Source organism: Sturnira hondurensis, unplaced genomic scaffold (assembly GCF_014824575.4).
Source record: "Sturnira hondurensis isolate 20B ecotype Veracruz unplaced genomic scaffold, ASM1482457v3 Scaffold0018525, whole genome shotgun sequence".
NCBI lineage: Eukaryota > Metazoa > Chordata > Mammalia > Chiroptera > Phyllostomidae > Sturnira > Sturnira hondurensis.
The window spans coordinates 7,444,606-7,457,610 of NW_028091156.1; the positions used below are offsets into that span (position 1 = coordinate 7,444,606).

Consider the following 13,005-nt stretch of genomic DNA (forward strand, 5'->3'; position numbering starts at 1 on the left):
CAGGCCTCGGGTTACAGTGGACAGAAAGCTGGCCAGGCAGCTTCTGACTCGGCAGCAATCTTAGAATCAACCTTCCTTATTTGGAGGATGTTAGCATTAGGACAAAAAACCTTTCAGGGTTTCTGCCTCAAAAACCAGTCACTGGGGAAGAGCTTGCTATTCTAATGAGTGTGGCACAGGGCAAACCACAAGTGCTGACAGAGAGAAGTCACTGGACCAGAAGGGACAGGAAGCCTTCCTAGAAGGGCACAGACTCAAGCTTGGTCTCGAAGGAGACGGATAAGGTTTGCAGGCATTGCAAGAGGTCATGCAAGAGCAAGGCTAAGGGAGGTGGAGGTGGGGAAACCAGGGATGGGGAAAGCCAATGGGATATAACATAGAGACGCCCATGGAGGAATAAACAACAATTAAGTGGATTTGTGATGCAGCAAAATGACTAGGAGAAAATGTTTGCAGTGCGTGTATTTGGTAATAACAGTCCTGGCCTCTTCAGTGGGGTCCTTGACCATTCAGATCTATACATGTTCTCTTCACTGGAAACACCTTTGTAGGAAAAGTTACTTTTCCATGGTTAATTACGGGATATGAAAATAAGATTCACGTCACAGGAGAATGAGCAATGAAAAGGGAAATACGAGTATTATACCCAGACACACACACATATGCATAATCTTGGAAGATTCAAAAGAAACAGAAGATACGAAGCTTAAGTTCTCTATTTAGGGGACGTATTCCATAGTTCAACACTCAAAAATTGAAGAACAATTTAAAGTTAGAGCACTCGTAATCCAGTTTTTTTACCATATAAAAGGCTACATCATAAAATTATGAGTGCTAGCTGATCTCTGATCTCCTAGCTGGATTGAATTTTCAGAAATTGGAAGTTAGAAACACCTGTGTGCAGAATGCGTCTCTTTCTATGTAGAATAATATTTACCACTCCTTGGGTACTACTGTGTACCAGAAACTTGATTACTTTATCTTTACAACAACTTTATGACCTAGTTATTATCATCATCACTTTATACCACAAAGTTAAGATTCAGAGGAGAGTTAGAACCTTCTTATCTCCATAATATTGAATAGCAGAGGGAGGGTTCAAACCTACATCTGCATGACCCCCAAACCCGTAACAACTTACTTACGGCCTTTTTGTAAGAATATGGGTATAAAGACTCTCTCATTGCTTTTGCTCACTAGAACACACTGTTGTATATCTTAAGTTTCATAAAAGGCTGATCTAAATATTGCTACACAGAGATACAGGATATTAATTTGAATCTTTCTAGTAAATCTCTTTATACGGGAACATGTAGCCACCTTTAGATCCACAGCATGTCATTAAGCTCTTCAATTTAAATCTTTCATAGGGCAGGTGTAGGGTTCGTCCGTGTCCTTGTTCCAGCTGAATGGTCCCCTGAACTCTCTTATCTTTCAACGATTCCAACGTTAGCAGCAGACACAGCCCAGTCTTGGGAATGTGCCCGAAGCAGCTCTGTGCCTGCAGTCAGGCAGAGCGAATGCCAGGGTCAGCTCTGCACACTCTCACCATGCCCGGACTGAGAAGGAAAGCACAGTTGTCGAGGAGGGTAATACAATTATTTCTACAAGGTGGTTCTGATGTTACAACTCAACAGCCCCAGAGGAAATCATTTCTAGGGAGTGTAGGTATAAATGTTAAGCTATAGTCTAAAACATTCAGGAACTCACACCAGCAGAGTCCAGGTATCACATCTCTTATCTGCTGCAATTTTCTTAAGATTCAGGATTTTGATTATCTTACTAGACTTTTTTTTTTACTTCAAGGAATAAAATTCATAGAAATTTAATGCATTTTTGTAATTACTCAAAAAATAGTGGAGTAGGAGAGTTATGTTCCTCATTTCCAGGACATTTTTTAAATCCATGCATAACTGTTCCTCTCAAAGAGGAAGAGAATGAGGTTATTTAAAAGACCTCAGCTTTTAAAAGAATATCTTCTAATACTAATGAATCAACCCTAAGATGAGGATTATTATTCAAATTCAAGAAATGCTTTTGCATAAATACACTTTGATAATGAGGTTATGAATCCTAGATCATCTTGTCTCTGAAATTCTAATTTTCAAATGATGGAATATAGTCAATCACATAATAAAGAGTCAGTTACACTTGTAAGCTTCCAAGGTGAGTTAGCATGTAGCATTAAGGAGAATTTTTTCACCTTTTTATTGTCCCTTTGTTGACCTCTCCCAAAATACACTGAATTGAGATATATTTTCACAATTCCTTCAGCCTTTAAGTCAATATTCAATCCAAGCAGGAAAAATTCAGGCGAAGATAACTCTCTCATTTAAAATATGGAATGTGTGAAAAGGCTGACAGCTTGAATACTGTTTGATGAGCCCCTCTGATTTCTATGAGAACTAGTATGCAGTCAAGCAGCAGGTTAAGAAAAGATTTAACAAAAGAACTCAGAAAATTATAAATAGGCCCTCTCACTTTATAATTCTAAACTGGGTTTATACAATCACTTAAGACCCTGAAGATAAAGTCATATGTTGTATGCATAACCAATATTATTCTTTAAAAATACTTGAAGTCCCCTATGCAACCAATAACCCAAGATTCGATCATCGTTACCTGCTAACATGCTGAAAATTGCACTCACCCCATTTTAGCAGTGGCCATGAAGCCTAAGTTAAACCACTTCCTAAGGCCACGCACTAGCCAGCCGTGTTACCACTGAACATTTTTTAATCGTGGCAGGAACACCAAATTTATTTCAGTGCTTTAGCTTATTTACTGCTTTCTCACCTTTGTATTTTGTATTGACATCGTAAAATGAATATTGATAAGGCTAGACATTGATTTTTAAATGTACGGCTTGTTTCCTGCCTCATTCCAAATCACACGGCCAGGGACGGTGGATGTCTTAGCAGCGAGGGGTGTAGATTTACTGTCGTAAAATTGAGAACCGTTGGAGCCAGAAGGTTTGCCAGCAGAATGCATTTTATTGTTTGAAAAATGTCATTTGTAAAGGTGAAGAAGAGCAGCGAACAAAACAGGAAGAATATTAACATGTTTTTAAAAGGCAGTCAGCAGTGTTGTGTATGGACTGGGCTTTTGGCAGAAGTCATAGCCCCTCGAGGAATGATAATCGCAAGATTCAAATGTGTATTGTTGTTGTGGCTATTACATAAAAAAAAACATTTTGTCCGCTATCCATCACTAAACTCATTGTTATCCAAAATTAGTATGTGCTAAAACGATTTGCTTTCTAGTGAAATAATATGATAGGGAAAATACTCATTACAGGAGTCAACCTTTTTGCTCTGCATTTTAAATTATACTGAAAGATACCTACTGAAGTAGAGATATTACTCCGAGGTAACTGTTTATATGGGTATGCAAGTTCTTGGTGAAAGACTACATTACAGCTCTTACGACTTTTCACCTTTCTCCCCTGCATTCCGCTGCAATTTCAATACTAACAGAATCTCTAAGAATACTTAAGGCACTAAAGGCAGGTTGTGAATTATGATAATGGGAGAAGATTTTTAAACAACATTATTGGCGAGCTTTTAATTAAAAGTCACACGGAACATAAGGAAATGTGTGCTGTAACCAAGTCCTTTTCAAGATGCCCTGTGTCTTCAGTTGTCCAAATTTCTCTCGCCAATAATTATACCTTTATTTGTTTTTCATCACTGGACCTCTGTGACCACTGTAAATTATTTTATCTCTTCCAGGGTTTTAGAACAGGCAGACTTTTGGGGGTGATTGTTGTCATTCATTTGGAAACCAGGCTATGTCTGAACCCCTTGTTACTTGGACCAGCAAACTGCTGTTCAGATATGTATTTAGTAGAGTCTTAAATAGCTCGCCACTACCATTTGGTACAGGAAGCACTTACGAGTAAACATACACATTAAATAGAAAATAACTGCTGTTCCTGCCAATAGAAAACCTAAACAAGGAGAAAATCCTCAAACTATGTAATGCCTGTGCATGCTAAATAGAATGGAACGCCGTCTTTTCAGAGGCACAGCTGAGAAGGCAGGAAGGAAAACGTTCAAGACCAAAGAGAGTCCTAAGCAGCACCCCCCGCCCCAACACACACATCCAGTGTTGTCAGTCTCAGACACCTTGAGGTGTGTGGGTTAGTGTCCTCATGGGAAGGCAGCAAAACCAGGCAGGTGGCCTCATCAAGCGAGAACTTCTGAAAAACTCGATCCTCACAACAGGACGGACTAGCAACCAGACTCACCCACAGGCACAGAAACGAAAGAATCTGGTTGCCACCTGGGCTCCGAGTAGAAAGCGTAAGCTGTATAACCAAGAGCCTACCCTCATGTGAGTTGCTAGTTTAAAATTTCACCAAGCCAAAATATTAACATAAAAGTTGGTCTTTGAAACAAATGCAGAACTACTCCAAAGGTGCATGGCTTCGACCCCAAGCTTCCAGAATCACCACAGATGAAACCTTCTGAAGATGATCTCATGAATCAAAATTAAAAGAATTAGTTATTCTATAAAAAACGTTATACAACAAATGGGAGTAATTGCAAAATGAAAAGATAGAAATTTGAGATTATTTTTATTATGAAAAAATCTTGATAGTTACAGAATCACTGGATGGGTTAAACAGCAGATTAGACAAAACCGGGAAAAAGTAACTTTTAAGAGGAATATTAAGAAACAAACTAGAAAGAGCACAGAGGGATTAAAGTATGAAAAAGGTGAAAGAATAGGTGGGGGACTTGACGGAGAAAGAAGTTCAACATTGGTCTAACAAAACTTCCGGCAGGAGTAGAAAGAATAAGGGGGTATAATATTTAGGAGAATATTGCCAGAATTCAATGATATTGGCAATGTTCATAACTGAAAAATATGAACTTTCCTATTCAAAAAGGACAAGGTTTTTTCTTTTATCAAGAAGTAGTCAATATAAGTAAAGTCATAACTAGACACATTGTAGTAAAACTTCAGAACTCCAAAGACAGGAGCTTAAGAGAAGCCAAGGAGAAAAGGTAAAACCCAGCAAAGAATGAGGTTATGCCTGCAGCAACCTTAGCAACAGGGTATGACCCAGAAGGTGAGTTAATACTTACAGGTGAGGGCGGAGGGAAAATAACAGACTCAGCCTAGAGTTTTATAAACGGTTAAACTATTTCCACATGTGGGGATGAAGTAAAGACGCTTTTAGGTAAAGACCGATTTTCACTAAATTTAATACCTCAGACAGAAAAAAAACAATACATAAAAAGAATATCAAGAAGGAATTGGGATCAAAGAAATTGTTAAATGTGCATGAAACTAAAGTAATACTGAATACAAATGATGAAGATGATTCATTTAAATGTATAAAAGTCGGATGGAAACAAAGAAGGAAACAAAAATATATGGGAAAAGCAAAGTAAAACCAAAATAAAATAGCATTTTATTGTTATCAAGTAACATGATAAAAATAAATCCCGATAGATCAGTAATCACAATAAATGTAAATGGAGTAAATGAACCAGTTACATTTAGGAATTATGTTAATGAATAAAATAAATGAAACTGAAGGGATGCTGTTTACACCAAGTACAACTAAAACGTAAGTTGTGATTTAAATACCAGCCAAAGAAGGCTGGAGTAGGCGGATTCATATCAAAATGAATCCTGCAGTATCTCAGGAGGGTTGAAATACTCTCTCCAGACAGACTTGCTCTTCTAGTTGAGTCTAGCAGTTTTCACAGGAGATTGAAACTTGTGAAGAGAATAAAGTCTCAGTCATTTGGGGAAAATGTGGCTGGAAGAAATGACATAGTAAAAAATTTCGGTGATATATTTTAGGTTCAACAGTGAGTCAGTGAAATGGTAACATGTAGACTCAGGTGCCTAAATTCATCCATAATGTGGAGTCATATATATATAGTGGTATAAAGGGGAGTCACACACACACACACACACACACACACACACACACACACACACACACAGTGGAGTCAATAACATTTCAGTCTGAGAAGGAAGAGGGAAGGAAGTATGGACGTTGGAAACATGGGTCATCTCTAAGAGCCACACGTTAACTTATTTTCTAGGTTAACCAAGTCTTTCAATGTTGAGTATGCCGGATATTGTTCTTATGCAAATGCAGGGAAGTTAATATTATAATTCACATGCTATCTGATAAATTTTTTAAATGGTATGAAACAGCATCTCTACTAAAACTGTTCATTTGTCATTAATTCTTACAGGGAGGCCATGCAGGTAACAGAAAGCATAGGCTTTTAGAGTTGGGGTAACCGAAGGTGCAATCTTAACTATGCACTGTCCGTGCAGTCAAGGTCAAGTTCCTCCCTCTCTCTGAGGTCCATTACTGCCCTGCCACGTACATGGCAGACAGACCCTAACTGGCCCGGCTACAGTACAGCAAACGGACATGGCTGTATGCCTTCAGAACCAACTCAGCTTTATTTTGAGATTTGTATTTTAGTATTTTGAAAACGTTACTTTCGATATATAATCATTCCATAAGAAATGTATTTCTAAATAACCAAAACATGTTAATAAAACTATTCCCTTCTCCAAATATGTCTATACAGGTCATGTCCTTCATTCTGTACCAAATTTTTATCACTTCAGGGAAAAAAAACTAGTTTTACATTAAATTTTTCTTATTTAAAAAGTGCCTTGAATTTATAAGCAATTACCTATTTGAACTGATTTCAATTAACAAAATTCAGAAGAAATACGCCTGGATTACTGCTTATAAAATGTAGAATGGTCTGAATTAGTAATGAAATAATGATAAAAATATATTTGACAAAGCCTAGTGACACCTACCACTTTCTGTGCTTATTGTTGTTTCTCCTTTTTTTAAAACAGTAAGCACAAGCCATGTTCCTAAATCAGTTACTGAGAAGAGAGGACAGTATTATCAAACATTTAATGGCGTCACCAATGATAACAACGGTCCTGCCCCTCAGCTACCAGTGCTGGGGGGAGGGGGTGCGGATACAGAGGGAGCCTGGACCACTGGACGCCGCCTGCACTCGGAGCAGGGACTCACTTCCCCTTGCACGGGCTGTTTATCCAACATCAATACAACACTTGAGCAGCCAAATTACTAAACAAGCTGCCAATTAGGCTTGCAGTCAGCTGGACAGATTAGGAGCGAAGAGAGGCCCACACAAGATTTTCATCTCTTGAGCCAATTACGCCAGTGAATTGCCATCCACAGTAGTTTTTGGAAGATTTGAGAGGAAGGGCGGGCTCAGCTCTAATAGTAGATGTAAGAGATGCCGAGGGGAGAGAGGGCTGCGAGCAGGGGCCTGCGGAAGGTTATTGCTCAAATTGCTGAGCAGGAGAGCCTCCTAGGCAAGGACTTAAAGGATTTAGCACTGCCAGGCGCAGAAGACGAGGAAATGGTGGTTGGAGGGTGCAGTGCTGAGACGGAGTGGTTCCCTCCGATGTCTTAATATCATTAAAAAAAAGAAAGAAAGAAAAGGATGAGAGACCAACATATTTTATTCGAGAGCCTTTTCCATGAAAAATGAAGTATTTGTTGTTTTTCTTCTTTTAAGGTTGCATACAAAAGCCATTGCTTTTTTGTTTTGTTTTGCTTTTTCATGAATCAGTGTTTCTATGTGGAAAGAGTTAGTGTTTGAGAAATTTAATGTTTCTCCTATGTTTCTATTTTGTAAGTACAAGATAATGCTTTATTTTATTTCCACTAAGAGGAGAAGTGAAACCAGTTTACAGAAAACCAAAAACACCAGAGAGAGTGGATTCTTTTCTGTCTACATAAAAACACAACTCTCCTAGGCCATCATACTTGAAGTATCCACCTTTTAAAATCGTGATAGCAAATCAATGATCATTTGCTGTTCACTTTGGAACGGACGGTGACCGTGCTTCCACAGTTTTGCAAGAAGATTTTGAATGGGTCTTGTGTTTTTCCTAAATACTAAATTTTAAATCTGAACTTTTGCAAGCACATGCATCATCAATGTGCTTAAACAAGTCCGTAGCCGACAGGAGCATCAGAACTCTGACCTGATTTCAGCTCAGAGATGGAAGTCAGTTAATTCGGAGCGATCACTAGAAACTCAGGGATGTGGGACTGGATACCAGTGCCCTGGTTAGCCCAGTGCAGCTGATTAGTGGCCATTCAGTAGAAAATTAGGCACCTTGGAGATCTACCTTGGTCACCAGTGTAATCATGATTTCAAAAGAAAAATATAATGTCTTCTTTTGTTTGCATACTAAGGAAGCACTTTGACATAAGGCCTTCTTACTTATTTTTCGTAAGTAAAAGGTTCATGTTCTACATTGTTATATGCCAATCTGCACTCCTTGATCCCTTCCCCTTTTATACCCAGCCCTCCAACCCCTGCCCCTACGGCAGCCCCCCTGTGGCTCTCTGTGTCTGCTCTCTGTGTCCATGAGTCTTGGTGGTGCCAGGTGGGTACTGGAAATATTGGGGGGGGGGCACTTTATAATGTACATGACTGTCCAACCACTGTGTTGCAGGGTGTCCAACCTTTTGGCCTCTCTGGGCCACACTAGAAGAAGAGTTGTCTTGGGCCACACATTAAAGACATTGCGACACGTAATCACACACATACACACAAAAAAATCTCATGTTTTAAGTAAATTTACGATTTCGTGTTGGGCCGCATTCACAGCCCTCCTGGGCCATGAGTTAGACACCCTGCATACAAAATAGTGTTGAATGCAAACCACAGTTGAAAAAGCAAAATATAAAGTTCTTCAAATGCAGTGATATTAACAGGAATGTGACTATCGATAAGGTCACAGCCAAGCTTCATTTTTTGAAATTCATATAATAAACCCGTAGCAATTGCTGGGTGGTGGGGGTAGCTTAATCCTCTGTTAAGTGGTAGAGCTGAAACTCTAGCCAAGCTCTTTTTTCCACTGATCTCTCAACTATAACAAGACACTCCCCTCCTGGGTACCTTGTTGAAAGAAAAACTTGAAAAGAAACCAGCGTTCTCAGCCTGAGAACACATGTCAGTACTAATGTCTTCTGTCATTTTTCGATTTCAGGGTTTGTGGGAGAAAACGCCCAGCCCATCTCCGAAAACAACATCGGGAACCGAATGCTCCAGAGTATGGGATGGACCCCTGGCTCTGGCCTCGGACGCGATGGCAAGGGGCTGGCAGAGCCAATTCGAGCCATGCAGAGGCCCAAAGGATTAGGACTGGGATTTCCTCTACCGAAAAGCAACCCGGCAGCCGCCACCCCCACCATCCCCGCCTCTGGAAAATCTGCCTGAGGAAAGCCAAGAAGAAACGGTCCCCAGTTTTTATTCATGGTCTCTCCATCCGTTGTTCTAAAATGGCAACATAGCTGCCGTCCTTGACGCAGAAATCTCTGGACCTGGCCTCAGACTTGCCGCTCTTGCTTCCTAACTACATTCAGTCTGACCACAGTGATAGAAATGCAATTTCATCACAGTCCACGGTGCTATCGGACAAGCCTTGCCCTTTTACATGTTTTTGTCGACTTTCAGCTGTTGTGGGTAGAAAGAACAACTCATTTCTCTTATTTATTTTGATTTTGTATGCCAATAATGTCTAATGCTTTTAGCTTGATTCATGGATGCGTGTGCCTGTATGTGTGTGTGTGTGTGTGTGTGTGTGTGCGCGCAGCATCGGGGACAAACGTGAGCACACTCCTGAGCTGTTCAAGTGGGACAGGTCGGAAAGGTTGTGTTTCGTGTCATCCTTGTGGAGGGTGGCTCAAAAATCCACCGTTGCTTCAGTGAAGCCCTAAACAAATCTCTGATCGATCGCAAGGCTTGTTGATTTTATACCGATTGAGTTTGGCTGCTGTGTGTCTGTGTGTGTGTGTGTGTGCTGTAATGGGAAGAGGCACCCATTAATCTTCTAACCTCAGACAACGTAGTGTGAAGTTCCCAGCTGACCAACCACAGCCAATGTTTCCTTCTGACATTTTGACAAAAATAAACCTCATCACTGTTATCACCAGAGTGCCCTCAATGTTACTTTAGTGCATATTTTATACATTTTACCTCACTGAGAACATAAAATAATTATTGCAAGAAAAATGTATTTTTTGAATTCATCCTGACTGAACTGTAAATGCTGTTAATCCAGACTGACTTCTCTCTCTCTCTTCCTGAAGGTTGATATTTTTTTCAAGATCAACTCAACTGTAGTAAACTGATTTTACATTTTAACTCTCGGTGTAAGTTAGACTATTGAATCCATGTATTTGAAGATTTAAATGGCTCTCCCAAGAATGCAGATTTCTGGCACGGATCCAACCCACTTACGAGGGGAACAAAGATGAACGTGACTACCTTGGCCCTTCCAACATCTTGGCAGTTGCTTTAAAACCACACAAAGCAAGTCGCTCCTACTACGTGCCTCATATTGCTGTTTCTGAACCACCTGCTTCATGATCCCAGAGATTCTAAAGTCTCTTAGTTTAGAAGAAGCTGACTTGTTACTACCTTCATTATTAAGGACTAATAACATTGTTTTAATGACTTATTGGTTGAGTAAAGGCCAATATAACACATGTGAACCACCCTTATGGTGTCTTTTTTAAGCCTTTGGTTTTTTTGGAGCAGTTTGAGGTTCACTGCAAAATTAAGGTGAAGGTCCAGAGATTTCTCATGGACCCTCTGGCCACACACATGCACAGCCTCCCCTATTATCAGGATCCCCCACCAGAGTGGTATGGGTTCCACTTGATGAGTCTACATGACAAATTACCAACCAGAGTTCACAGTGTTACGGTTCACTCTCAGAGCTGTATAGGCTATGGATTTGGACAAACGTATAATGACATGTATGTACCATTATAGTATTGTCATACGAAGCAGTCTCAGTGCCCTGAAATTCCTCCGTGCTCTGCTCTAACAGATTTCTGAAAATTTATAAATCCCCAAGAATTGTTTAAAGAAGAGACAGGGGTTTGTGCACGTCATAGACTGTTCGCAGATGGTCCCCTAAAGAAAATACTGCCAAGCAGAGAGAGGAAGGGTAGCCTGATCTTTGAAAAACTTAATCATTTGCCAAATATGTACATTTCTTCTAAGCATTATCTCCTTGGGGATATTGTAGTAAGAGGACAGGATTTAAAAAAAAACTACACACTACCAGGTGAGTTAATCTTTTGAAGCATTGAAGTGTTCTTATTGGATAAAGTAACTCTGCTGTATGATTACTTAGAAATTTGCCATTTAAAAAATTGATTTCTGTTAAATAGTCTTTCAGTGTAAGGGGAGGGGAAGCTGAGAAACTTTGTCTGTATAGCAGTTTAAAATTTCCTTATTGTAGTTTATAGTGTTCTAGGGTCTGTTGCAAAGGAGAATTTTCTTCCATAAATCCTGAAGATCTACTAAAACCCTTGAAGGTTGAAGAGCCAAATTGGGAGCCACTGCTAACACACCATGAGGTTGTTTTGAGATTGATCCCCAACTCCTGAAAACCTGGCTGGTTTGCATTTCGCCAGGTTCTAACACTGCGAGGGAAAGGAGCAGAGCAGACACCAGCTGGCACAGGCAGACTCCTTCACCAAACAGTGCATCTCCACAGATGCTTTTTCATCGTTGCCCTCCTAAACGGCTGTCGGGTACCAGTCTTCTGAAGCAACACCACTAAGATGCTTGCTGCACTTTGGTTTTGTCCTCTGGTCCTCCATCCCCATAAAAATGCAACTGTAGAGTTTCTGCCAAGAGAAGAAAGGTCCAGATCTTTACATCTAGAGCCCTCTATGTGGCTCACGGAGGACTTGATGCATGACTCGATTCTCAAATTGGAGAAGGGCCAACACCAGGCTTCCCGGCGCTGTGCACAGGCACTCGCAAGAGGCACACACCTCCCGCCCCATCCGGTCCTTAAGAGACATCAACACAGACCTGATCTTCACTGGAGAAGTGAGCACAATTTAAAAATGGAATTTTGAATGAAAATTAAATAACTCAAGATATGAAATCCACTCGTTTATTTATGTGTTCTATATAGTTATAGGTAATTTTTACCGGTTACTATATCTGTAGCACCCAAAGCATCCAAAGCAACTGATAATTAAGAATGTATCATTCACATCTCCGGGGAAAGGTAAGACTTTTCTCTGCCCCTTCATAAAACCATTCTTCCATTCTACAGTATCTAAAGCCTCATATCAAGTTAATCAGCTGTGCTAAAAATCTTAGAAGAGTGCGTAAGTCTCTTCCATACTACCCAAATTATCCATGAATCAGCAAATTCATGCTAATGAACTATCCATGCTCAGGCCGAGCATGAATTAGCAAATCGACTTCTTGTCTTTCTACACTTCTTACACTGGAAACTGACCCTCCTGTGTGCTGGGGTCGTCCATCTGTCCTTCCTTCCTTCTGACCTTCCTTCCTTTTCTTCCCTACTTCCTTCTTCTCCTCAAACATAGTTATTAAAACTATGTTTCCCTTAGATTTGTTTGCTTTTATTGTTAAAATATATGTTACTCTTTTAAAAGAAAATCCACTGCTAACTAATATTTACCAATTAATTGGTCTTAGCTTTTGAATACATAGGTTTTTTTATTACTTGAACTGTGGTTATCAAAGAGAAGTTAAGACACTAAGGTTAAAGATAAACGTATAAATATAGGTATGTTTACAAGGCGCATAAGTATGCAATTGACATACATAATTGCAAAATATTGCATTTTATCATCTATTTTAACATTGTGAATTGATATTCTCATAACTGAACTAACAATGGCTCTCCTCAATATATTTTCATTTTGAGCGATATTTCATAAAAGACAAAAATCACTGGTGACATGCTCTTTAAAACCATTTCCTCCTGTATTTTGCCTTTCTTTAAAATAAAAAGTAATCGAAACTAGTACTGTAAAATGAAGTTGTTTAGCAAGGAACGTTTTGACTGTTTTTGTTGTATTATTTTTTTGGTAGAAAGCTGTATTAATGATACAACCAAGAATGAAAGAATAAACTTAATGTTTAAGAATGTTATTTATAAGCAATTATTGTC

At 39.5% G+C, this 13,005-nt stretch overlaps 1 protein-coding gene across 1 annotated transcript in view; it reads left to right on the plus strand.

The window, feature by feature from the left end:
- The window catches only part of GPATCH2 (G-patch domain containing 2), a 122,008-nt gene extending 109,183 nt beyond the window's left edge, over positions 1–12,825 (plus strand). The window contains exon 10 of the mRNA XM_037069494.1: positions 9,040–12,825. Within this exon, the coding sequence (XP_036925389.1) occupies positions 9,040–9,269 (230 nt within the window). The 3' untranslated portion in view covers positions 9,270–12,825. The remainder of the gene's footprint in view (positions 1–9,039) is intronic.
- The last annotated feature ends 180 nt before the right edge of the window (positions 12,826–13,005 follow it).